The sequence below is a fragment of the Pezoporus wallicus genome, unplaced genomic scaffold (genome assembly GCF_028554395.1).
Source record: "Pezoporus wallicus isolate ANWC-B61680 ecotype Strahan unplaced genomic scaffold, APGP_CSIRO_Pwel_v1 contig_6978, whole genome shotgun sequence".
NCBI lineage: Eukaryota > Metazoa > Chordata > Aves > Psittaciformes > Psittacidae > Pezoporus > Pezoporus wallicus.
Genome location: NW_026637190.1, coordinates 2,352,711 through 2,379,230, shown reverse-complemented (window position 1 = coordinate 2,379,230; position 26,520 = coordinate 2,352,711). Strand labels below are relative to the sequence as shown.

At 52.6% G+C, this 26,520-nt stretch overlaps 1 protein-coding gene across 1 annotated transcript in view; it reads right to left on the bottom strand.

Annotated features, from left to right (window-relative positions):
- SHANK3 (SH3 and multiple ankyrin repeat domains 3) overlaps nucleotides 1-26,520 on the bottom strand; it is a 313,275-nt gene that overhangs the window by 209,476 nt on the left and 77,279 nt on the right. Inside the window, 2 exon segments of the mRNA XM_057403824.1 lie at nucleotides 3,060-3,393; nucleotides 17,431-17,497. Of these exon segments, the coding sequence (XP_057259807.1) occupies nucleotides 3,060-3,393; nucleotides 17,431-17,497 (401 nt within the window).

The window sequence follows — 26,520 nt, the reverse complement described above, 5'->3', positions numbered from 1 at the left end:
TCTGATCCAGAAGGAATTTTTCTGCACAACTTCTGGAGCAAGACGTGTGAGAACTCCACATGTTTATGGATGCGATGACTTGTCACTTAGCACACAGCAAAGGCTTTCTTGTCGGAAAATGAAACATCCCTGGGATGGGAGCCCTCAGTGATAGGGATCACCGCATCGCCCGACACAGCAGCTCTGTCAAACCGACACAACCACCCTGGGAACAGACCAGGAGGGTGAAAAGGCCAAACAGGAGTGAAAGAAACACCGAGTTACACAAAATGCTGCTGTTAATGAGCTGCTCTGAGCACTGGTGAGCGCACAGCATCCTGCTGAACAGGAGCGCTGTGAGCGGGTGATGTGTCACTTAGAGTGTCAGAGTCACAGCGTGGGTTGGGTTGAAGGGGACCTTAAAGCTCATCCAGTTCTAACCCACTGCTGACCACTGCAACCATTGCTGACCACTGCCCTCACTGCTGACCACTGCCCCCATTGCTGATCACTGCCCCCTGCTGCTGACCACTGCCCCCACTGCTGACCACTGCCCCCATTGCTGACCGCTGCACCCTGCTGCTGACCACTGAATCCACTACTGACCACTGCACCCACTGCTGACCACTGCACCCACTGCTGACCACTGAATCCACTACTGACCACTGAATCCACTACTGACCACTGCACCCTCTGCTGACCACTGCCCCCATTGCTGACCGCTGCACCCTGCTGCTGACCACTGAATCCACTACTGACCACTGCACCCACTGCTGACCACTGAATCCACTACTGACCACTGCACCCTCTGCTGACCACTGCACCCACTGCTGACCACTGCACCCTGCTGCTGACCACTGAATCCACTGCTGACCACTGCACCCTCTGCTGACCACTGCACCCATTGTTGCTGACCACTGCACCCACTGCTGACCACTGCACCCTGCTGCTGACCACTGAATCCACTGCTGACCACTGCACCCTCTGCTGACCGCTGCATCCTCTGGTGACCACTGCACCCATTGCTGCTGACCACTGCACCCACTGCTGACCACTGCACCCTGCTGCTGACCACTGTATCTTGCTGCAGCACTACAAACCCACTTGTACATCCCCCTCGTGCTGCTGCTCATGGCGGACCCCAACCCCCCTGTGTCTCCAGCCCAGTCATGATCCTACTTTCCCGTTCCTGGGAACTGCCTGGCTGGGAATGGCTCAACCCTTCCTTCCTGCTGCCCTGCTCCTGCCTGGCCATCAGCTGCTCCAGGTACTTCTGGGAACACTTCCCAAACCTCTGATTACAGAAGCCCACAGTATTCTTTTCAGCCACACCAGCCTCCTAATGCACTGTGCTGTAGCTTCAGCAGGTTCCAAGGCACTGAATTCTGAGTTCACTGCAGGGTGTGGAAAACCCACTGGTTTGTACTGGTTTGAGTGTGCTTCCTACTCCTCTTATTGCAAGTTCCTCCCTCCTTGTGCCTTGACACAGGCAGAGGTTCCCCCTTTCCCTCAGCCAAGAATGTGGCATTTTCAATGTTTTTAACATACTTCCTATATTCCTCTTGTTTCTAAGGTAATGATCCCGCTCCTGTGAACATCTCTGAACCCTTCAGCTCCTACTGCTCCTGCTGACAGGCAGTGCCCAGGCTGGGCTGCAGCACCCAGAGGTGTCATCACTGATTCTGGCTGAGGCATTAGACTGTTTTCTGTATGATCATCCATCATCCATCACACTTTGGTCATCCAAGAGTGCTGAATACTATGCTCAAGCTGCCACTGAGCAGAGGCCTCCGCTGAGCTCTTTAGAGTCATCCTGCAACTCCTCCTGAGTTAAACTATCATTAAGAATCTTCTCAGGTACTTCACTGGGTCACTTTTTTCTCCTCCAGTAGCTATTTTACATTTATCTTCATTATTTTTTATTCACTGACATGTTTCTTTTCCCCAAAATTATTTAGATTGGCTCAAAGGGCCTCTGAGCTGTTCCTGCTCTGGAGCTAATGTAAATAGCTGCCATATGCAGACTGACTCTTCAACGCTCAAATCCATTTGGACATTAGTGAACACAGCTACAAGGCAGAGCTGGTGCCCATGCTCTGAACTCCTGCTCTGGCCTCACGGTACCAGAGGTTCTCATTAGTCCTCTCTGAGCAGATATCACTTCACATCAGCCACAACTGTGGTCGGTCTGTCCTCTCCACTAACAGCAAAGCCTGAGCCCAGTTGTCACCGAAGGGACCCTCGACCCCAAAGACTCTCCGCAGCACCTCAAAGAGCCATGGACTGGCCTGGCTTGGAAAGGACCTTGCACTCACACAGTTCCAAACCCCACCACAGGCAGGGACGCCTTCCAGCACACCCAGCACACGGGGGGTTCTGAGCTGAAGCAGCCAGACCTCAGCTGTCTGAGGGCAGCGGCAGCCATCCCCCTGTATCAAGTGGGCACCCAGACCTGGCTCCCAGCTGCAGGCAAGTGCCAGCAGTGGCGAGCAGTGTCACAGCTGACACTCGCGCCGCACGTGGACAGCAAGGGATGGGAAGCAGCAGGAGGACACAAGTTCTGCATCGCTCCCAATACCCGTGGTCCATCATAACCACAGAACACACAGGGAAGGCTCCTGCACTTCTCAGGGGGTCAGGCGAGGGCACCCATCTGCCACTCCGGGCCTGGTGGGTCCAGGAGAGCAAGGCCACCACCATGGCCCATTGGCAGAACACTGCTAACTGCAACCACCGCTATCACCGGCCGGGCGGGACACCAGCGTTAGGTGTTCGCTCATCCACAATGTGCCACCTCGAAGTGTTGGTTTTCAAGATGCATCATTGTCATAGCAACAACCGGCACAACGCGGCGTTGATGCACTCACCACTTCCCTGAGACATGAGATGAGAGCGAGGGCTGAGGAAATCAAGGAACGAACCCCTCGGTGCTTGAGCCAGAGCAACACAGACAGGGGACGTGGGGCTTCCGTGGGCTCCGCCAGCCTCCCCGCTCCTCGCCCGCTGGCCCACGGTGTCTCTGGTGGGGCCCACAGCACGCACGGGCCATGGCACGGAGCTGCCTCCCCCCGACCCCTCACCTGGCCTTGCCGCGGCTGCTCCTGCGGAGCGAGGGCACGTCGGCCTCCCTCTCCTCCTGCACGCGCTGCAGGGACGGGGAGCGGCTGTGTGCGCTGCGGGCGCTGCCGGAGCTGCCCACGCTGCCGTCCGCCGCCGCCGCCGCCGCCTCCTGCATCTGCGCCAGCAGCTGTGGCGGGAGGCTGCGCAGCGACGGCACCGGCGAGTAGGACGCCCGGCTCTCGGCCTTCAGGTTGTTGTCGCTGGCTGAGCGCTGCAGCACGCGTGGGGAGGCCAGGCCGCCCGCGCCCAGCAGCCGCCGCCGCTTCGTGTAGCTGGGCGTCTCTCGGAAAGGCACTGCAAGAGAGCGGAAAGGGCCGTTAGACACCAAAGCACAGCACAGAGCCACCATGGTCGGGGGGGAAGATGGCGGCAAGGCAGGAGGGCTGGGAGAGCACGTGGAGCCGGGTGGGAGGGCAGGAAGGGCCAGGAGGATGCAGCTCCGCCTGCTTCCAGCCCCTCTCCCTGCAGCACCGCAATGAAACTGCCCCAGGAGCACACGGGAGAGGCGAGCCCAGCGTGGCACACGGGAGGGGTTGGAGGTGGCATTTCAGACAGCATCAAGGAGCATTGCTAGAGGGGGAGGCAGCAACAGCAATCAACGAGGGTACAGGGCCACCAGCAGGACCCCTGTGAGCCCAGCTCGGAGGTGGAGACACATGCACAGGACACTGACACCAGCAGTCACCCCAACCACTGCTTCCTCTGACTGACAAAAGGCCTAAATCATAGGATCAAAGAACCCCAGCCTGGTTTGTGTTGGAAGGGACCTTAAATCCCATCCAGCTCCAACCCCTGCCACGGGCAGGGACCCCTTCCACTAGAGCAGCTTGCTCCAAGCCCCTGTGTCCAACCTGGCCTTGAACACTGCCAGGGATGGGGCAGCCACAGCTTCTCTGGGCACCCTGTGCCAGTGCCTCGGCACCCTCACAGGGAGGAAAAGAATCTGTAGCTCCAGGCATGTGCCAGGAGCAAGCCTAGCACATACAGTGCCCCAAATAAACCACCAGCGACTCCCAGCCCTGCCTGACACCCACCCAGCCCTTGGAAGCGTGTGGAAGAAAACGGACCTCACGAAGGCACCTGAGGATGCAAACTCCTGCCTCAGGCTGGAGCTCTGCAGAAGGAGAAGGAGCGGACACAGGAAGTGCAGGGTGGTTGGAAGGGTGAAGGGCTGCGGAGCTGCAGCACCGCAGACCTCAGGTCAGGAAGAATGTATGCTCCTAGATTTTAATGAACACATTTCCTTCCTGAAGCTTAAGATGCTTCAGTTTGCTGACGGGTGGCAGTGACCAGCAGGAGCTTGAGTCAACAACAGTCACCCATTTCTGGTGCAAATGTAGTGGCAAAAGCAAGGGGACAGGTAGAGCACGCAGAGGTCTCCTGTGCTGCGCAAAGGCACGTTCAGATGTGGCATGGTCCTGCCAAAGGGGACCCCAGCCCATCCACGTTCAGGACTCCCCAGCTTCACCCTCCCAAGGCCACGTAATCCCACAGCAATCTGCACAAAGGCACAGGAGCCCTGAACACGTGGCCACCACCGAAGGGCTGCAGAGGACGGGAGCAGCCAGGGCTCTGACCAGGACGCTGCCCCACACTGGAGGAGGCCTCAACCGGTGTCAGCCTTGGCTGCACCCCCTGAAGGCACATCCCAGCCGTGCTGTGCGGAGCACTCCCAATAGTTTCACTTCAAAGTACAAGAATTCCAGGCTCCCGTAAACCTCCCCATTGCCATGGCAACACGATGAGCTTGGTCTCGATGAGTTTCAACCACGTGGTGGGGGAGTTTCTGCCGCAGTGGCTGCACTGCTGCGGCTCAGCCCCACTGCCTGGCGCGGTGCTGCCAGTGCCCGTGTCCAGGCTGCCCACTGGGACAACAGGCCCAAATCATGGAATCATGGAATGGTTTGGGTGGAAGGGACCTTAAAGCTCCTCCAGCTCCAACCCCTGCCACGGGCAGGGACCCCTTCCACTGGAGCAGCTTGCTCCAAGCCCCTGTGTCCAGCCTGGCCTTGAACACTGCCAGGGATGGGGCAGCCACAGCTTCTCTGGGCACCCTGGGCCAGCGCCTCAGCACCCTCACAGGGAAGAGCTTCTGCCTAAGAGCTCATCTCAGTCTCCCCTCAGGCAGGTTCAAGCCATTCCCCTTGGCCTGTCCCTACATCCCTTGTCCCAAGCCCCTCTCCAGGTTTCCTTCAGCCCCTTTAGGCACTGGAGCTGCTCTAAGGTCTCCCCTTCAGGAGCCTTCTCTTCTCCCGGCTGCCCCAGCACAGCTCTCTCAGCCTTGTCACTCAATGGCCACAGTCAAGGAGGGATGTTGAATGGAAAGAAGCAAAGTGTGGGCCATGGATGTGATGCAGTCCCTGGGGTAAAACATGCTGATGTACAGCCTGTTCTATCAATGTAACACACTGGAGAGGAAGCCACGGTCAGGCTGGCTACATCAAGCAATGCTGAACGGGTCTGGTTGCCAAGGACAGCTGATGTGAGCTCATGTGTCATCCAGACATAGGATGGATCTCCAGGAGACATTTAATTTCATACTGTATCACTTCTCATAGAAAACCACTTTAAATGATCAGAGCAGCAAATATTAAATGGATGCATGTCACGGTACTGGCAGATTTAAACATTATTAGAAATTGTAAATAGCCACTGGAAACAGAAGGAAACTTCTCCCAGGCTCCAAGTGCTGCTCTCAAACCAAGCCAAGTCAGTCACCTAAAGCTGCTCTTGGAAAAAAGTACAGAATTACTCTAAGTCCAAGTGCCAGACGCTGCCCAGTAATAAAAGCACTTAAGTCACTGCCTGGGCACTTTCCAAACCAAAGGGCAGGGCACATACTAGTTGAGTGAGTGCATCCACGGTGCTTCCAGGGATCAGCACCATCGGTGAAACCAGGGGATCATGGGGTCACCACCTGAGAAAGGCCTTGTGCTCACAGCATCAGTCAACCAAACAGAGCTCAGAGCCCTCCTGCCAGAAGAGAGTCAGTGTGAGCCCATTACACCTGAGCTGGGGACCAGCAACACCCAGTCAGTGGTGCTGCACCAATGGGCAGTGCAGCAGCTGCAGAAAGACCAAGGCTGGACCCCACCACATCAGTTAAGCAGGAAGTATTCAGCCAGAAAAACTCCAGAGCTAGAAAAATCTGCCTGGACCTTCCTCCCCTGCCCTGGGAGAGGCTGGAGCAGCAGCCAGCCCTGGACCAACATCAAATGTTTCTGCACAGAGCTCAGAGAGGTACAAATGACAGCAGACACCCAGGAAAGCCTGGCTTTCACCGGGAACACCGGATGAGCGAGCTTCAGAGGGAAGCTACTGCTCATAAGCAACATGGGACTTGTCTCCCCAGACACCTGGAGCTTTTCCAAAGCCCTCATCTAAGCACAGACTTAGGTCCAGTGAGTCTGGAAGCTCTGCCATGCAGCCTGGGTCTTTCTGGACAGCAGTTAGATATACTCAGAAATACAACTACGTTATCAGCTGCGCTACACAACAAGGTGGAGACAGCAAGGGAGGAGACTGTGCCAGAGCCAGATGGCAGAAAGGACAGCAAAGGTACCCACACTGCATGGGATGTGGGCTGCAGCAAATCTGTACTGCAGATCATGAAGCAAGAGGAAGTGATGGAGGCAATTTGATGCTGAAGGGTGTTACGGGTGCACTTCTTTGCATGAGAAAGTCCAGCAGATCAGCACTTGGTCACAAGGACAGCAAAGGCTCCAGGAACACATCTAGGGGCTACAGGAGACACAAAACCAAGGCCCCCAGGTACACAAGGGCGGGATGTGGGCAAAGGACACCGACAGCCTGCACTGCCAGCAGAGCCCGGCCCAGTGCTGGAGCTCTCCAGGCATCCTCTTATTGCTGTTTAAACTGTCCTTTGCTGGAAGGGGCAAGCAAGGGACCAGCACCCCAATGTGTGACTCACTGGTTACTCCTCTCCTGGTGGGAGCAGCATGTGTCCAACAGCAAAGACTTGGGGAAACCCGCTGCTGTTCTGAGGGAGGTGAATGAAAGACAACAACTTCCTAATGGGGCTAGAGGCACTGAATTACAGTCACAGAATCAACCAGGGTAAAAAAGAGCTTCAAGCTCATCAGTTCCCCAGCACTGCCAAGGCCACCACTGACCCATGGCACTGAGGCCTCGTCTCCACGCTGTGTGAGCACTTGCAGGGACGGTGCCTGCAGCCCTGCCCTGGGCAGCCTGTTCCAATGCCTGAGCACCCTCTGGGGCAGGAATTGTTCCTCAGCTCCATCTAAACCTGCCCTGGGGCAGCTTGAGGCCGTTTCCTCTTGTCCCATCCCTTGTTCCTTGGGAGCAGAGCCCAGCCCCTCCTGGCTCCATCCTCCTGTCAGGCACTTGTAGGGAGCCATCAGGTCCCCCCTGAGCCTTCTCTACTCCACACTGAACCCCCCAGGTCCCTCAGCCCTTCCCCATCACCCCTGTGCTCCAGGCCCTGCTCCAGCTCCATTGCCCTTCTCTGGCCCCGCTCCAGCACCTCAATGTCTCTCTTGCAGTGAGGGGTCCAGAGCTGAGCACCGGGTTCAAGGTGTGGCCTCACCAGTGCCCAGTGTGAGGGGAAGTTCTATGAATTTCCTGGTGACACCGGTTTGTACTGGGCAGAGTGATCTGCCCTGGGTTGGCAGGTGACCTCCTCTCTGGGAGGCTCAGGCTGCTCTGGCATGCTGAGATGTTCCAGTGACGGTGTGAATCCCAAGCCATGCTTCAGCCTGTGGCTGCACAACCAGCTCCTCACTGCTCCTCAGCCTGCCCCAAAGTCACGGTAACAGCAGTAATGATGATGAATGCTGCGCCTGAGCTCCAGCCACCAGGTGCCAGAATCAGGACAGGTTCGGGCTGCTGCAGCAGCCAATTCTGCCCAAGGTTTCCTCTTCCCATCCCCCAGATGCACCATCCCCAGTGGGGAAGGGAAGGAGAGCAATAACGAAACAACTTTGTGCTGTTCCCCCATCGGCTTTGTAGGCTCCTTCTGCACCTTCTCCAGAGTTTAATCAAAGTGTGTTTACTGCCTTTCTCGCAGCGAAATGAATCACTGCTGTTTCCATGACAGCGCTGCTCGGAGCAGCGCCGCCGTGCCCCAGCCAGCCCGGCTCAGCCAGCGCTCCCACGGCTGTCTTTTGCCCTCCCAGAGGGACAACACGTGGATCTCGGTGCCAGAACACCACTCAGGTGTGGCGGGAGCAGGACACAGCCCCGGCTCCCCAAGGAGATCCCGGCACCACCGCACTGCCCAGGCAGGCAGGCAGCACCGGAAGCATGGTCCAAACAACCCCAAGCTGCTGCCTAATGAACCGAAGTGTAATCAACACTTGGAGGTTATTTAGATGTGCTGGTTCGATGTTAAATATTCATGTGAAAGAGCCAAAGCTGGCAGTGCAAATGTCTGCACAGCTCCAGGCTGAGAGGCCACATTTACATTTTAATAGTGGAAAATTACAAAGCAAACTGGAGAAGGTGCAGAGCATCTCCCCTCATGCGGTGCATCATCCCAGGTCGCTCGCCCTTGTCCAAGGGGCTACTCCAAGATACCTCCTATCTATCTTTTTGAGGGTGCTGAGGCGCTGGCACAGGGTGCCCAGAGAAGCTGTGGCTGCCCCATCCCTGGCAGTGTTCAAGGCCAGGTTGGACACAGGGGCTTGGAGCAAGCTGCTCTAGTGGAAGGGGTCCCTGCCCGTGGCAGGGGTTGGAGCTGGAGGAGCTTTAAGGTCTCTTCCAACACAAAACAGGCTGGGATTCTGTGATTCTATCAAAAGTACCATGATGAGGCAGACCAGAACCTCTCAGCCCCTCCTCACTCCACCCGAACGCGGCTCTCCCATCTTCCTGCTCAGCACCAGCCCTTCACAGCTGGAAACACATTTTACTCTGCATTTGTAAAATGTCAACTGAAACCTAAAATACATGTGAGTGAAACTTGCTAGTTTTCCCCTCCAAGCACTCCTGACATGTGCTGGCAATTCACCTGTGAGTGATATTAGGACAGGAGATGTTCAGCCTTTCTCTTCAGATAAAATCCATCACCCTGGTGCATCTCAGCACTGGACAGTTTTGCTGGCAGGAGTCTGGTGCATTTTTCATTCTTGTGTTTCACCTTGTCACAGGTAGCACGCAAGATCCTGCTCACGCTGTCAGGCTCTTGCTACATCCCCCGTAGGAAACCCCTAACCGGTCAGACTTACAGGTGCACAACAACAACAGGAAATTACAACTATTCAAAGAGGGTTTCTGACCTGTCTTTGGAACCAATCCCCACACCCTTCTGTACTGGCAAAAACTGCACTCCAGACCAAGGTGGAGCATTTAACACTCCCCCCAGTCCCATGGGCAGCCCTAGCGCCTGCTCACTGGTGTACAGCAAACCAGCAGGTTGAAAGCTGCTGCAGCAAAGTTCAAAGGAATTTGCAATGCAGCTTGTGGAGTCGTGGCCTATATTGCTGATACTCCTGCCACAGCTCCAGGGATGGGGAGGCAGCTTTGGAAAGGGCAGTGGATGATTCCGAACCCCGCAGAGAGCTCAGCTCCATGTCACTTCTAGGGAAAGCTGGGAAAAATGGAACTAGGACACTTATCAGTTAATGAAAAGGAATGAGAATATAATTGATACCAGGCAGGGTGGCCTAGACAGCTCACATCTTGCTGACAAAGGTACCTGCTGACATCATAAGCCTGGTGAAACTGCTGCCCCTCAGATGTTCTGGTTACGTGCTGCTACTGGACAAGTCACCAGAGCACATTTTAGCAGACACAATGATGAACTGTTAATGGCAAATAACAGAGAGGACAATGCCCGGTATTAGCCAGTCCATCAGTTCCTGGTACAGCCATATCTATATTTTTTACTTTATCAATGCCGTAGAAAAATACAGATCGTGAGCCACAAAAGTACAGGCAAAGCAGTGACTGGTGCAGTGACACTGGCCAAATGTCTTTGGTCAAAATGGGCAGATTTAGATTGGACATAAGTAAGAAATACTTATGGGAGTAAGGCAGTGAGGCGCTGGCACAGGTTGCCCAGAGAAGCTGTGGCTGCCCCATCCCTGGCAGTGCTCAAGGCCAGGTTGGACACAGGGGCTTGGAGCAAGCTGCTCCAGTGGAAGGGGTCCCTGCCCGTGGGAGGGGGTTGGGACTGGATGAGCTTTAAGGTCCCTCCCACCCAAACCACTCTGGGATTCTGTGGCATAAAAGAAAGGGTATCAACACAATGAAATCTCACGCATTTGTTAAGGCAGGGTCATCCCAACACGCTTCAGCACAGCCTGATGCAAGACGAAGCATGTGGGAAACACAAATGGAATTGCACCCCATAGGACTGTTCCCTGAAAAGCAGCAAGACCGAAACAAGCCCAAGAGTCCTGACACAAACCGCATGAGGAGAGGCTCCAGGACCGATGCAGTGAGCAGACAACCAGCTGGTGTGGCAGTGTTGTCTGTTTGCCCCTAATCTTACTACAGAAAAATGCATCTAAATTCAGTCTACACTTCTAAAAATGATGTTAAACCCCAGAAAGTGTTCAAAATGAAGCCCTGCAATGGTTCAGAAGCTGGTCAACCTGATCTGTATTAAGCAAATACTGAAACAGAAGCTATTGTGTGCTCTGGTTTACCAAGGTGACAGAGTCACAGTCACATTTGTATCCTGGGAAAGATTCCTTGCCCAGCAGTTTCTGCACTATGTCTGAGCAACAGCACTAGGTGCAAGCAGCGCTTCTCTTCAGAGAGGGGAAACCACAATGTGAGGAGCTGCTGGTCTCAATTGCTCAAGCTGGTTGAGGTTACTCAGCCCAGATTTTAACTCAGTTTCCAAACAGCTCCTGCCTCCAAATGCAACCCAGCTCACTCCTCCCAGCCAGGAGTGATTTCTGCAGGGTATCTGTGCTCTGTGACCATCCTGTGACTCGCGCTGTGGAACATCCCTAGTCTGGATGACTGAACTTGTGCCAAGGAGAGCATGAAACTTGTCCCTCTTCTGCTGTAATTAAGACCAGCACTGGCAGGACCCAGGGCCTGCTCCAGTTGTCCCACGATATTTTCCTGTATTTTCTGCAGAGAACCAGACCCTTTCTTAGGAGCTGCTCAGCCCAACAGAGCCCAACAGAGCCCAACCCTCACAGAGCTTAATGTTCTGTCTGACAACAGTGAGCAAAAAGCTCTCATTTTAGAAAGCACACAAGAAAGGAGGGCACTGCCAGCTCACAGGTTTCTAAGTATCCTCATAAATAGAATAAGCTCAATAAGAGCATCCACATTTGTTACACATTCCAGGAAACTGGACACAAATAGACAAAAAGAAATCAAGCTTTCCATTATACAATACCACATTCATGGCTCCACACAAAGATTTGCAACATCTACCTCATTTAGCACATTCCAAAAACGTCTGCAAGAGGGGATCAAGGGGAAAGGTTTGAAAGAAGAAGAAATGTCACAGCCTCTACTTGTGCTTGTCACACACGTCTGTCTGTGCGAGCTCTCCTACAGAACAGCTACAAGTAAAAGTTCCCTCTGAGCTTGGCACTAGTTAAAACCCTGTTCCCACACAGGATATCATGACAAAACCATAGAACAAAAGCAGACATCCTCGCGCCACTGTAGAAATCCCCACCTCAAAAGACATCGTAGAGACTGAAGAGGTCAGACCAGAGCAACAGGGATGGTCAAAGATCTGAAATGGCATTGTGTTTCATCAATGGTGACCATTATGAACAAGTTATTGAATCTTAGCGACAAGTGATATGAAGTCATAGTGTCCTAAGGAAGCAAAACGCCGTCTTGTAAATCCTTTGGGGTGGATTTCTCCTCTTTATAGGGGAGAACTTGAAGAATCAGCAGCACTGGAAGATGTAAGATGTTTATATGCTGGGCAATCCCAGACTGAGCTCCCACAGACAGTTTCTGACAGCTTCACAGCACATGGACATACCTGGGATGGGCTTCAGATAAAAAGGGCACTCAAGGACAAAGAGACACTGATCTTGGGCTGGCTCCAGGACACCCTCATTAATGAGAAATAACTTATTCTTTGCTTTGAGCTGTAAAATGTCATAAAGCTGAGATTGCTCAGCAACAACTGACAATTAAATGCCCAAAGTCTCCTGTAACCTACCTAGTAGATCATGCTCCTTAATAGGCTGGTGTCAGCTCACACAAAAAAGGGTCTAGGGAATGAGGCCACGCGCATCTGGGATGGACACCTCACGAGGAGCTGGGCAACCAGCTTGTTTTCTGAGCTTTGCTATGTCCAATCCAGGTTTCTATGCCTCAATACCTTGAAAGAAATTCACCCAAAGCAGGAGAGAGAAAGGTCCTGCCAGGGACACAGCTCACGTACCCCAGGCCTGTGGGGTCTCAAACAGATGTGAGCCAAGAGACCAACACATCCCAAAAGCAAGGACCACCACGGGGTCACTGAGGGATGGGGGTTATGCCCCACCCCTGCCAGCACACGTAAGGAAAACCTGTGTTGTTATGGAGCACTTCAGTTCGGCAAACAAAAGCCAGTGATCTCATCCAGAGCTGCAGATGCTCATCCTCCAACAAAAGGGTGTCCAGTGTCATATGGGGTAACTGTTTGAGGCTCCTTATGACTGATAATGAATTAATTCCTTTGACTTGAAGCTGGTGGTTGCTTAGTGACCATGAATCATGACCTGACTATATTACATGGGGAAGACAGCCCCAACCACTCTTACGTACATGTAACACTTTGGGCTGATTTCCCATCATGGGACTACTGTTATATTGTTCCTCCAGAGTGACTTTCATGCAGGGAGAGAAAATATGAATGAAAATCAGGAGGTTGTGAAACATTTGCAAACAAATGGAAGTTATAACCTCAAAATTAAGAAGTCGGGTAGCTGGGGTAAAACTCCCGTTTGGACTAAAGGGGCAGAATGAAGGCATCAGTGGGTGCTGCAGAATGTATTTATTCTGTCATTGTGGAAAAGAATTGAAATCAATGTAAAGTTACAATGCACTCAAGGGGAGCTCAAGCAGTAAAGAGAAAGAAGTGCTTTGCAGAATGTAAGGAACATCAAAAAAAACTTTTTGGGTTGTCCTGTGGATGCAGAAGTGTTTCTAGAAGAAGCAGGAAGACACATTTGTGTCAGGATAACAAAGCAGAGGCAGCCACTAATTCTCTGACACAAATACATTAAAACTTGCAGGCTAAGAGACCTTGCCCAAAAGATGGCTCATGGAAACCACTGAGGAGCTGGCACAGCACCCAGCTGATATAAACCGTGTGCAATTACCACCACTGCAGATGTTGTGGTGAAACCCGGGGCCTGTGGTGCACACCTGACCTCAGAGTCACACATTTCACTGATAAACGTTGACATGGATTTAAGACTTGAACAGCACTGTGACAAGCAGACGTCCGTGCCAGGAGGCCCCAAGGTTCAGACACTAGCCTGGTTGCACTGTTTGGTACTGGCCAGCTCCCGGTGTTCTCATTCAGTACACAGCCCTTTTCCAGTGCCTTTGCCAGGGGCTGTGCTGGGAGCCAGACACCGGGAGCAAGCTCTCCTTTCGCGGCCCATGTAAACCACTGCAGATTCCTGGAGCAGGGAGCAGGTGGCCTGAGAACGTCCCCAGGGCATCACCAGTAAATGCGCTCAACTGAGATCATCTCCAAATGTGCTGGAGCATTTGGAGCCAAGGCTCTGCAGCCACGTGCAAGGAGACCCTCCTGCTGCTTTGGGAAACGGAATGGGCTTCCCTCTCTGCTCCTCAGAAACCATTCCCGTATGAGCAACGGCGGAGGCTGGACTGACCAACAAGCATATCCACCAGGACACGCCACAGAGAGGCTGTTGGTAGCACTGAGAAGCCATCAGGATACAAGCTCTCAGGTCCAACCAAGGCAGTAAAGTGCAGCAGTTGCTATTCATGGCACTCTCTGCAGATCCGTAAAACATGAGAATAAGGAAACAGACAGAAGTGATGGAGCAGCCCTGTTGTGAACTAAGTTGAGTTAGCTGGATTCCTTTAGCTCAGCTGTTTTGACTGGGTGGTCTTGCTTAGCATGAGTAGCTGATGAGCATGGGAAGCTGAAGTTAATTCCTTGTGGCCAAGGCTCTAGCAACCCCCACCTAGATAAGGGTGAACTTTATTTCCAACTTGTGCTTAGGCTCAGGCCTAAACCAAGGCCTTGAGACCTGTTGCAAGGAGCAACAAACCACACATAAGAAAAAAATTAAGGCGGCTTCAGCAAAAGGGCCCAGTGATGGGAAAGAGCCCAATGATGGATGAGGAGACCACAGACCAACGTTCACCATTGGACCAAGAGGTGCACACAAGGCACTGAACAGTGTGTGATGGTCAGGGGCAGGGAACATGAGGATATAAAAGCTCAGCTCAAGATGCTCCTATTCCTGGACCACTCAATTACTAAGTTATTTTCTAAGAACTGGACTTCTGAGGCTGTGCTGTGGGAAACCTGGAGCAAGAACGTTCTTTAACAGCCCAGTTCCAGTCTCCACATGTTTTCTATTTGTAAGCACATGTTCTCCCCCATCCTCCATATTTGCAGCCTTCAACTCCAATCTTGGACTCCAGTGCTGGTGTCTGGGATCAAATACACAGCACTGACTGAAGGGATGGAGACCTGAGCACAGGGAACCACAGCGAAGCCCACATGGGAAGTCCTGCAGCCCTGTGGGCTGTGAAGAATTGTTACTATCCCCCTCCACATCCACACTGGGCATTGCACTTCAAACTGAGTAACCCTGGCTGGACCCGTGAGCTCAGTGGCTGCCTGTCAGCAGATGGAGCACATCGGGTCTTCTTCTGGAACACAGTTTCTGGGTTATTTTCACCTGAAAAATTCAGTTCCCACCCTCTAGCATTGCTCTACATTGCACAACAAAGCACAGCAGGCAGGGGCAGTCAGCTCCAGCACAGAAGAGCTCTCCGGATCCAGACGGAAACACATAAAAGCTCCAGGAGCCTGGAAGTACAGCTGGGTGCTAAGGGCTGTCCTGCAGAATGGAGCAAAAGCTACTGCAAACCATCCTTCCAAATCAGCCTAAACACAGCAGGTCCTCTCCAAATGGTTCTGACGGTGGGGGCCACCAATTCTTGTCTGAGACAGACAAGTGCAGCCTGACACTGGAAATTTGAGAAGATTCATAGAACCCCAGGCTGGTTTGGACTGGATGAGACCTTAAAGTTCATCCAGTCCAACCCCTGCCACGGGCAGGGACCCCTTCCACTGGAGCAGCTTGCTCCAAGCACTGTGTCCAACCTGGCCTTGAGCACTGCCAGGGATGGGGCAGCCACAGCTTCTCTGGGCACCCTGGGCCAGCGCCTCAGCACCCTCACAGGAAGAGCTTCTGCCTAAGAGCTCATCTCAGTCTCCCCTCGGGCAGGTTCAAGCCATTCCCCTTGGCCTGTCCCTACATCCCTTGTCCCAAGCCCCTCTCCAGCTTTCCTGCAGCCCCTTCAGGCACTGGAGCTGCTCTCAGGTCTCCCCTTCAGGAGCCTTCTCTTCTCCAGGCTGCCCCAGCCCAGCTCTCTCAGCCTGGCTCCAGAGCAGAGCTGCTCCAGCCCTCGCAGCATCTCCATGGCCTCCTCTGGCCTCTCTCCAACAGCTCCACGTCCCTCTTGTGCTGCTGCCCCAGAGCTGGATCAGGACTGCAGGGGAGCTCTCCCCAGAGCACAGCAGAGGGGCAGGATCCCCTCCCTGAGCTGCTGCTCACTCCCTGGGGGTGCAGCCCAGCACACGGGGGGGTTCTGGGCTCAAGCACACACTGAATTCAGGTCATGGGGAGCTTCTCCTCAGCCAACACCCATTTCTCCATTAGCCAGCACTCCCTGTGCTCCCTTTCTTCCCAGATTCTCTGTTTCAGTATTTCTTTACCTGTTCTGATGGAACTATCAGATCAAAGCCCAGACCCAGCAGAGCCCATTCCTCTCCCCAGTAACACCACTCTGCACTCCCAGTCACACACTCGCACCTCTCCGTTCATAATGAACTTCAGAAAACAGTTTCCCCTTGCTCGGGCAGTTCTCTGCCAGCTCCCTTGATCCCGGGTGGAAACCATCTGGACCTGCTGGTCTGCCTGTGCTCAGTTTGCAACTGTTACCTGACCTACTTTACATAGACAGCCCTTCCTGAAGCAAGAACAACTCGCGGACCTGAGGTGTTTCCCTGCCTTTTTCCTTCCACTGTTTCAACAGAAGTCACTGCGCCAGTCAATCATGGGTTCTGGCTGGAAGGGACTTTTGGAGGTCACCTGCTCCAAAGCCCCTCTCATAGCAAAGAGTCACTTTTCCCTTGAAATAATAGGGAGGCTTTCTTGCAAGCACTGTCCACTGACATCAGTTTAAGGAATTTTCAGGCTTTTCTCCATGTCCTTTCTGATGCTTAATCTTCCCAAAACTCCCCAGCAGCTGATTGCAGCTATCAGTGATGCCTTGCTGAGAAAAGATGCGATGAAGGATGTCCTGGGGCCCAGGCTGCTACACTCACAGCCACTTCTGAGAACCAAGATCAATACTTTGTGGCTCTTTCAAACTCCACGAGCCTTTTTTCAGCTGCTGACCCAGTGACTCTGTACATTCTGTGGAGGCTCACATGCTGAGAGCTGACTGTGCGCTGCTTCCTCCCCTGCTCCACAGAGCTCTGGACCAATACATTCTCGGAATAATTCAAGAAAACTCAACAAGTGTTGATTTTATACCTGACTAAAGCTCAGTCTGGCATGGAACATACCGCACTGTCATACCCACTCCACAGGAGGACAGAAGAGATGCTGCAAGGAAAAAGGCTGACCAGAAAACCCTAAAACGTTCCTCCATAAAGAAGCAAGTACAAACAGGATGGCTGCTGCTTTGCTGCTTTGCCTTACACGAGCGTCAGTGTAGGGCAGCTCTATAACCATTATCCCTGCTGAGACAGAGAATGTCTCCTCCTTGCTCCAGCCCAGTTAAGAGCTTTAGCAGGAGAGGATCTCCAGGATGAAATGGCCTCAAGGGTGCAGAGAGCGAGAGCAATGTAAGCTATTTTATGGAAGACCTTTTCAGAGCTACTCCAGACTAAATGTTTGCCTGACTCTTGATCTTGGCAATCTCAGCAGTCAGAAGCAAGCGCTGGGCTGAATAAACAGACTAGATCCTGATGCCCCAGGAGGAAAGCAGCTCTGTCCTGCCACTCCCCCACCCAAAAGTGGCTGCAAGCTGCAGCTTCCACCTGCCACTGCCGGCAGCACCAGGAAACCACCGTCAACACACAGTCCCATAGCCCTGGGCTCCACAGCAAGATTCAAAAGGGAGAAAAGGGGGAAGAAGAAAGCTCCAACTCACCAACATCAGACTCTTTGTGGGTTTTGATGATTTCAGCCAGTTCAAAATTGCCTGCAATGATGGCCACCTGCAACGAGAGGAGGGAAGAGAGGTGAGCGGCTCCGAGCAGCACCGGTCCTGCACAGGGTCTGCCATATGGAGTAACAACAGCTGCTTCCCATGGGATGCAGAGCCAGTGATTGTTCTGCCTCAGCTCACCCAGTCAGTCATCCCGAGGTGGAAACACGCCCTCACCACCACAGGGAGAGCGTATGGCCATGGCTTGTGCAACAAGAGAGGCCAATAGCTTGAGAGAGCCCTTCCCTTCCGAGCCTGGTGGTGCTCATACGCCTGACACCAGCCAGGAATTTATCTCAAGTCTTGCAGGTCCTGACGTGATGCTCTGGGGCCTGAGGCTTTCCAGTGAGTCCTGGTTAGCTGGTGAAAGGTGACTTGCCCATAGCTGAGCTGCCTGCACATCCCACCTGAACCATCACAGAACTAAATCCTGCCCACCCCAGGCTGTGCTGGCCGAGGAACCACTTCCACTCACAAAGCTGCAGCAGCACTCGCTCCAGCAAAGCCACAGTGCTTTAGACAGACATTAAACATTGCTCTGCCCCCACCCATCCCATGGCTTCTCTCCACAGGAAGACTCTTGGAGAGCTCAAAGGAACAAGGGAAGTGAGAAGCTGACCCTGGGTCTGCCAGAAAAAGGCAGAACTGGTCTGTCTTACTCCAGGAACTGCTGCTGCGATGCTTGTGTCCTGAGACACTGCAGAACACCAGCAGCCAACACAAAGGGAGCTCAACACGTGAGTAAGAGGAGAGAAACTGAAGTACCTACGCTCCTGAAGGGGCCTGGAGCAAGCTGCTCTAGTGGAAGGTATCCCAGCCTATGGCAGGGGGCTGGAACTGGATGAGCTGCAAGGTCCCTTCAGCCCAAACCAGGCTGGGATACCATGATCGGTGAAATCACTTGAACTCCTTGTTGATTTCTTATACATCTGAGAAAAAATAAACCCCAAAGCAGAGCTGCACCACAGCCAGCAGAGGCAAAAGTGTTTTCAGAACAAGGTGAAAAGCATTCTTTTATCACGTGAAAGAACCACAGGGAGATGGGTGGGAGTACAGCAAACCCAGGACTGCTTGTCAGGAAAACAAACTGGAAAAACTGCTCTGGACTAACCTGGTATATCCCTCCATGCAGTGCCCCCGGAATCTGCAGCCCCCTCTGCCCTTCCCATCCCTCCCAGCAATCCCAGTCCCCACTGAGCCTCCCAGACCATTCCCTCACCCAGCAGCACCCACAGCTGATGGGGGAAGGAATAGCTGGATCAAGCTGTGCTGGGTGAAAACAAAGTGCCTGAAGAAGAGAAGCTGGGTGGAGACCTCAGAGCAGCTTCCAGTGTCTGAAGGGGGCTACAAGGATGCTGGGGAGGGACTCTTCATTAGGGACTGGAGTGACAGGACAAGGGGTGATGGGTTCAGACTGAAAGAGGGGAAGTTCAGGTTGGAGATAAGGCAGAAGCTCTTCCTCGTGAAGGTGCTGAGGCACTGGCACAGGGTGCCCAGAGAAGCTGTGGCTGCCCCATCCCTGGCAGTGTTCAAGGCCAGGTCGGACAGAGCCTTGGGCAACATGGTCTAGTATGAGGTGTCCCTGCCCATGGCAGGGGGTTGGAATTAGATGATTTTAACCCAAACCATTCTATGATCCTATGTTGCAGCTCAGAGCATGAAAAGGTGTCAGAACAGGCTGAGATTTGCCTGTCCATGCTGGGACCATCAAAACCTCCTTTTTCTTTTAAAGCTAGGGTTGGCATTTGAGAGGAAAGCCTTGGATGAGGCAGGCAGCAGAAACCAAACCCTGCCGACACTGGCAAAGTCAGGGCAGTGCTGGCAGCTCCAGCTGCCAAGCGCTTCCCTGCCCTCCCACCACAACAGCTTTAGGAACACGAGGCTCATTTGCATTCCACCACCAACTTGTGACGAAGGGATATATTTAACGTGGTGACTCAGTACAGCACGCACACCTCTACTATCATCCTTTATCAGCAGAAATAGTCTTACTATCCTCAGCACAACAAGGATTATGTGGAGGGTTTTGTGTTTCTGAGGCCCAGAATTTGTGCTCCACCTCCTCAGCTGGAGCTGGAAGCAGTTGGTGATGGCTGGAGAACAGGAAACCTTCCCTCTGCCTTTGGCAAATCAGGCCACAGCAGCAAAGTACGAATCTCTGGTTTCTCCCAAGCTTGTTTCAAACCAGGATCTTTCTCTGCCTCTCCTTACGCACACGTGTACATTTACCAGCTTTGCTCTCCCAAAGGTCACATTCTTTGAGCAGGCAAAGAAAGGGCAAATGACTGCATTTGGGGAAATCTGAAAGCAAATCCAACCAAACTGACAAAAGAGTGGAAAGCAGAAATGAGAAAAAGCATTCCAACTTCAAAGTTCCTCAAATGAACATCATCTCTGTGAAAATCCAGCTTCAAAGGACCAGTTCTGAGACTCATTAGATGCATGATTTGGGAATGATTCACAGGATGCACAGTGAGTGTCTGTGCTGCAGAGGAGCAACTCCTGCCAGTGCACGCTCCCCAGGGCCCCCCAGTCCAGCTGCAGGAGGTGGAGGTCTCCCACCACTGCACCCCCCACTCGCAGCGGGCCCGGAGGTGGGACAGCGGATGCTCCAGGAGCTGCCCTTCTCCCTGCCTGGGAAGCATTACAACTGCCAGGAAAGACGAGAAGAAACACACCGAATGAGAAGCTGTCAGCAGTATAACCTCATGTAAATCCCGGGGGGGAGGAGAGCCCTGCTGGTCACACTTCTCAATCCAACCCGGAAAAAGCAAAGGAGATGAAAAGGTTTCACGTGTTGTGTTGTCCCCTTGGCTGGTGCTTCCCCAGCCCTGGCAGCGTTCCTGTACCCACCTGGCTGTGCTGCACATAAAACCCTGTGAGAGGCTGCACAAGGGAGCGTTCAGTGAGCTCTAAGTTAAAAGCAACAGCCTTTGGGGAAAGGTAAAAAAGAAAAGGAAGTCTCAAGGATGGAAATTCCAGGAATATTTCAATGTTCCACTGCTAGCAATGTTAGTGCTCATACAGCAAAGAGAGAGGAATTGGTGACTACCAGAAGATAGTCTGACTTCCTCACAGAAAATAAATGATCTGATGTCAAGCAATGAGCCAGATGTTCCACATGGGAATGCCATCTTAACATCAGAGCCAAGCTACTCATCCTGTTGATGCCATGGAGACAGCAGACCTCATGCATCCAGGATAATGCACCATTCCCTGTGATGAGGAAGGGATGGGTCCTGCAACATGCAAAGCCCACAGACAGGCTGCCAGCACTGGATATACCACCTTGTAAAGGTCTCAAAGAGGAGACCAAGGAACCTGGGAGGCAGAAGAGTAGCAAAACTTTTCAACCAGGTGAGAGCCACATACTCCCAGGCACGTGCATCTGAAGCAAGGGAAGCATCCGGCTGGCGTAAAAGCTATTAAGATCTTCACAAAGTGGGAAGAGAGGAAGGCAAAGAGCTCAAGTTCAGGGGCAGGAGTTCACAGCTTTGACAATACATTAAAAAGTGACCTGGATGATAGGGATGCTGGGAAGGGACTCTTCATTAGGGACTGTAGTGATAGGACAAGGGGTAACGGGTTCAAACTGAAACAGGGGAAGTTTAGATTGGATCTAAGGAGGAAATTCTTTCCTGTGAGGGTGGTGAGGCACTGGAATGGGTTGCCCAGGGAGGTTGTGAATGCTCCATCCCTGGCGATGTTCAAGGCCAGGTTGGACAGAGCCTTGGGTGAGATGGTTTAGTGTGAGGTGTCCCTGGCCACGGCAGGGGGTTGAACTAGATGATCCTAAGGTCTGTTCCAACCCAAACCATTCTGTGATTCTATGATTTTCTAGCTTGAGAAATGAAAGACTTTCTGAATCAAACCAACCTCCACTTTCTTTGCTGCTTATGGAAAAGGCACGTGGCAAATAAGGAGGCGGCTGGTGACAGGCATGTGGCTTCACTAAAGGCAAATCACCTGACAAATTGGTGCCCTTCTACAACAGAGTGACAGCGTTGGTGGGTAAGAGAAGAGCGGCTGATGTCATCTACCTGGACTTGTGCAAAGCATTTGACACTGTCCTGCACCGCATCCTTGTCTCTGAATTGGAGAGATTTAATGGATGGACCACTCAGGAATTGTCTGGATGGTTGCACCCAAAGAAGTGAGATCAGCAAATTGATGTCCAAGTGGAGACCAGTGACGAGTGATGTTACTCAGGGGTCAGGGTTGAGACTGATCCTGTTTTAACATCTTTGTCGGTGACACGGACAGTGGGAATGAGCACTGTCAGCAGGTTTACTGATGACATGGAGCAGTGTGGTGCAGTTACATGCTGGAGGGAAGGGATGGGATCCAGAGGGACCTGGACAGGCTGGAGAGGTGGGACTGTGTGAACCTCGTGGTGTTCAACATGACCAAGAGCCTGCACACAGGTTGGGCCAATCCCCAGCACAAACACAGTTTGGGGGAGATGGAATGAAGCAGCCCAAGGAGAAGGACCTGGGGATGTTGGGTGAGGAGAAGCTCCCCATGACCTGAATTCAGTGTGTGCTTGAGCTCAGAAGCCCCCCGTGTGCTGGGCTGCACCCCCAGAGTGTGAGCAGCAGCTCAGGGAGGGGATCCTGCCCCTCTGCTGTGCTCTGGGGAGACCTCCCCTGCAGTCCTGATCCAGCTCTGGGGCAGCAGCACAAGAGGGACGTGGAGCTGCTGGAGCGAGTCCAGAGGAGGCCATGGAGCTGCTGCGAGGGCTGGAGCAGCTCTGCTCTGGAGCCAGGCTGAGAGAGCTGGGCTGGGTCAGCCTGGAGAAGGCTGCAAGTGTCCAAGGCCTCAACTTCTCCAATTATTGAGGATTTTCGACCTCTCCATTATCCCAGAGAACAGAGAATGGTTCTTTTTCCTCACCACAGTTGACCCTGGTAGCACTGCTGTACAGCTGGACCCACTGAAGTTTCTCGCTTTTCTCAGCCAGACTGACTTCAGGCATGTTCTACATTTGTTCTAGATTTCCAGAAATCTGGCAATCCTACTAGGTCAATCCTACTGCTCACATATGGCAGCTCCATCTGGCTGCCATATGAGCATCGAGCCTAGATATGTTCACAGCAGTGTGTGCTGCCATCCCATTGCAGCTCATCTGCAGTGTCACTGGGGTCACTCACTATGACTATGCTGTAGACCCAACACCTCCTGAAGGCAATAGACAAAGCTCCTGTGGTGAGCTACACAGCTGATCTGGGACAAACACATCTCAAATGCCCTCTGTGCCTGCAGACCAGCCATGTGTATGCAGGAGATTCGATGCTTCCAACACCCAGCTTGCCAACACAGCAAATAAGCATTGATTTTCTCCTATGGACCACACCTGGAGCTCTTGATTTTGAAGGAGCACTTCAGCCAGGCAGCTAGACATGCTGCCACATCTGTGAATGGGCTGCTTCAGATAATGGGTACATGTAAATATAAGGGAAACAAAACTGTCCAAAGCTTACAACCGTTTAGCTCTAGGCTAAGAGAGAGATGGAGAACATCCTCAGTATTGTCAGTTGAGGCACATGGAGCCACTGGAAAAACATGATGATTCTCCTAAAGAGATGCATCATAAAACTATCCTATCACTTGGTATCGATACTGAGACTGCTCAGCCTGGAGAAGTTGTGTGGAGATCTCAGAGCAGCTTCCAGTGTCTGAAGGGGGCTACAAGGATGCTGAAGAGGGACTCTTCATCAGGAACTATAGCAACAGGACAAGGGGTGATGGGTTCAAACTGAAACAGGGGAAGTTCAGGTTGGAGATAATAAAGTTCTTCCCTGTGAGGGTGCTGAGGCGCTGGCACAGGGTGCCCAGAGAAGCTGTGGCTGCCCCATCCCTGGCAGTGTTCAAGGCCAGGTTGGACCCAGGGGCTTGGAGCAAGCTGCTCCAGTGGCAGGGGTTGGAGCTGGAGGAGCTTTAAGGTCCCTTCAACCCTAACCAGGCTGGGGCCCTATGACTCTATGCTGTGATGTCCCCCATCATTTCTCTGAATACTTCTGAGAAGCAGGAACAAACCATAAGGCGCCACCTTGGAGCCATTATGCTCAGGAAGCCTTTGAGCTGGAGGAGGAGAAATGGGACTTCCAGACTGAGGCATGAATCTCACCTCTGTCAAGACTGGCTTTCCCAGCAGGGCTGATAGCCCTCAGTAAGGATGGGCAGTGGTGTGGTATCCAGGAAGCACAGTACAAGCATCAGTGGCAGGCTTGGCAAGGGGGTGTCACCTCTCCTACACCCCACTGTGACTCCTGCAGGCCACTGCAGTGCTGTGCTGGCAGTCACGCAGGGTGACAAGTGCCATGTCCTGAAGGCACAACTTCCATGAATGTGCTGCAGAAGGACTCTGGAAATGAGCCTCAGCTTTCTGCAGGGACCAAAGGTGGGCTGGGGCATCTCCCAAAATTCAGGAGATGAGTGTGCAAAGGAAGAATGACAGATTTGGCTAAAGCCACGATGGCATCTGCACAAAAACCTCCCAGTGACACAAAGCGTGCCTTAAAACATCAAGCCACAGTTCCTTGTCACAGGGAGATGAATGCAAGGTCCATGGGCAATCAGTGCCTGGAAAAAGAGTTCCTCAGACACAGGAAGAGGGGAGACACAGCAGTGAGGGTGGTTCTTGTCTGCTGGGTTCAGACGGACACGAGATGGATGGTGCTGTCTAGAGCAGGCAGAAGAGGATACAGAGGACAGGCTGGTCCTCCTGAGGAAGAGTTGGTCAGCTTGGTCTTGGGTCCAGCCAGCACTCAGGGATGCTCCAAAGAGACTACGCAGCAGACAAGGGTCCTTACCACCAGAATTAGAGATGGGTCTGACAGACCTTCCAAGAGCCTCCAGTCTCAGCCTGAGGGCTGGGAAGCGCAGGGCTCCCTATGCAAAGCACAGGCTTGTATAACATCTGTAACCAGAGGCAACTGCTGCGGGTCAGGGAAGATTTCAAGACAGCAACATCATCTGGATAATCAAAGCGAGCTGGATCTGACTCAGAATTAGCTCAGTCTCACACTGAAGACTGGAGGAGGAGTGGGAGGGAGCCAAGAGGCCAGAAACCTGATCAATTTTTACAAGACAAACTTCAAATGAAAAGAGAGAGAAAACAAATCAAATGAAATCAAAGGAGGCTTCGAAGGAAGCTCAGAGCAGGTAAATTGAGAAAAAAATTAGTAGCAGTTCATTAGGCAAATGGAAGCTGCTCCTTGGCAAGCAGAGAGCCCTGTGCTGCAGCAGAGCCCAGGGCTGCGACGAGAGCAGGCACGCGTCCCCAGCTCACACAGGTGGCATGTGGGAGAGGCGGATGCACATCCTGTGCCTGCAGCTGGGCTGGAGCATTTCCATTGGGCATGTACTCAATCTGTGTGCAACCATGCTGGTCCTCTCTGAAAAACCACTTCTAGCCTGGTACACAATGACAGAAACTGTTCATGGCACATAGTCTGCTCATGGGCTTCAGACTCTCACTCCAGCAATGGGAAGCTCAGAGTTCAACTGCATTATGATTGATAAGAGAAGCTAAATAAAGCAGTAATCTACCAGGATAAAACATTTTGTATCTATCACAAAGAAGAAAAGGCACAGGTCTGTCCTTGGTCCACCATGGGTGCAGATGATACAACTGTAGAGAGCAGTAAGAAGAGGCAAGAAGGCAGGTGCTTAGGAGGACCAGGGGAATGCATCCTTCCCAAATGACAAGGGGCATGGAGAAGAAGTCTCCCAGCTATAGCGGAGGAAGATGGAGGCAGCACTGATGGTTTTACCTGCCAGAGGGGAAACTGAGATGAGCTCTTAGGCAGAAGCTCTTCCCTGTGAGGGTGCTGAGGTGCTGGCACAGGGTGCCCAGAGAAGCTGTGGCTGCCCCATCCCTGGCAGTGTTCAAGGCCAGGTTGGACAGAGTATTGGGTGACACGGTTCAGTGTGAGGTGTCCCTGCCCACGGCAGGGAGCTGCAACTGGATGATGTTAAGGTCCTTTCCAACCCAATCCCAGGCACAGCTACAGGTTGGGCAGAGAAGGGATTCAGAGCAGCCCAAGGAGAAGGACTTGGGGGTGTTGGTCGATGAGAAAATGAACATGAGCCGGCTTCAGTGTGCGCTTGCAGCCCAGAAAGGAACCGTATCCTGGGCTGCATCAAAAGGAGCGTGACCAGCAGGTCGAAGGAGGTGATCTTGCCCCTCTACTCTGTTCTTGTGAGACCTCACCTGGAGCATTGTGTGCAGTTCTGGTGTCCTCAACATAAGGATATAGAGCTTTTGGAGCAACTCCAGAGGAGGGCCACGAGGATGATCAGGGGCTGAAGCATCTCCCATATGAAGATAGACTGAGAACATTGGGGCTGTTCAGCCTGGAGAAGAGAAGCTGCGTGGAGGCCTCAGAGCAGCTTCCAGTATCTGAAGAGGACCTATAAGGATGCTGGGGAGGGACTCTTCATCAGGGACTGCACTGATAGAACAAGGGGTAATGGGTTAAGACTTAAACAGGGGAAGTTTAGATTGGATGCAAGGAAGAAGTTCTTTGCTTTTGAGGGTGGTGAGGCACTGGAATGGGTTGCCCAGGGAGGTTGTGAATGCTCCAACCCTGGAGGTGTTCAAGGCCAGGTTGGACAGAGCCTTGGGTGAGATGGTTTAGTGTGAGGTGTCCCTGCCCACGCAGGGGGGCTGGAACTTAAGGTCCTTTCCAACCCAAACTGTTCTATGATTCTATGCTGTTACCGAGTTTCACATGTGTTGAGGAACAATGAGAGTTCCCAGCTGAGCTGAATGGCAAAATATCAACTGGCTTCAGCACTTCCTTCCAGGTGTTAACACTGAACACTTGTAATCTATATATGTAGCATGACATTTATTCATTCCCATGACATCACAAGATCTGACATCACCAAATTAGAAATCCAAACACCATCAGCTAAAATTTAATTTAAATTAGCAAAATGACAGTTATCTGAAGACATTCTTTAACAAAACTACTCCATTTGGGAATATTCTGTTGCCTGGGCAACATGCCTGCACATCGCAAAGTT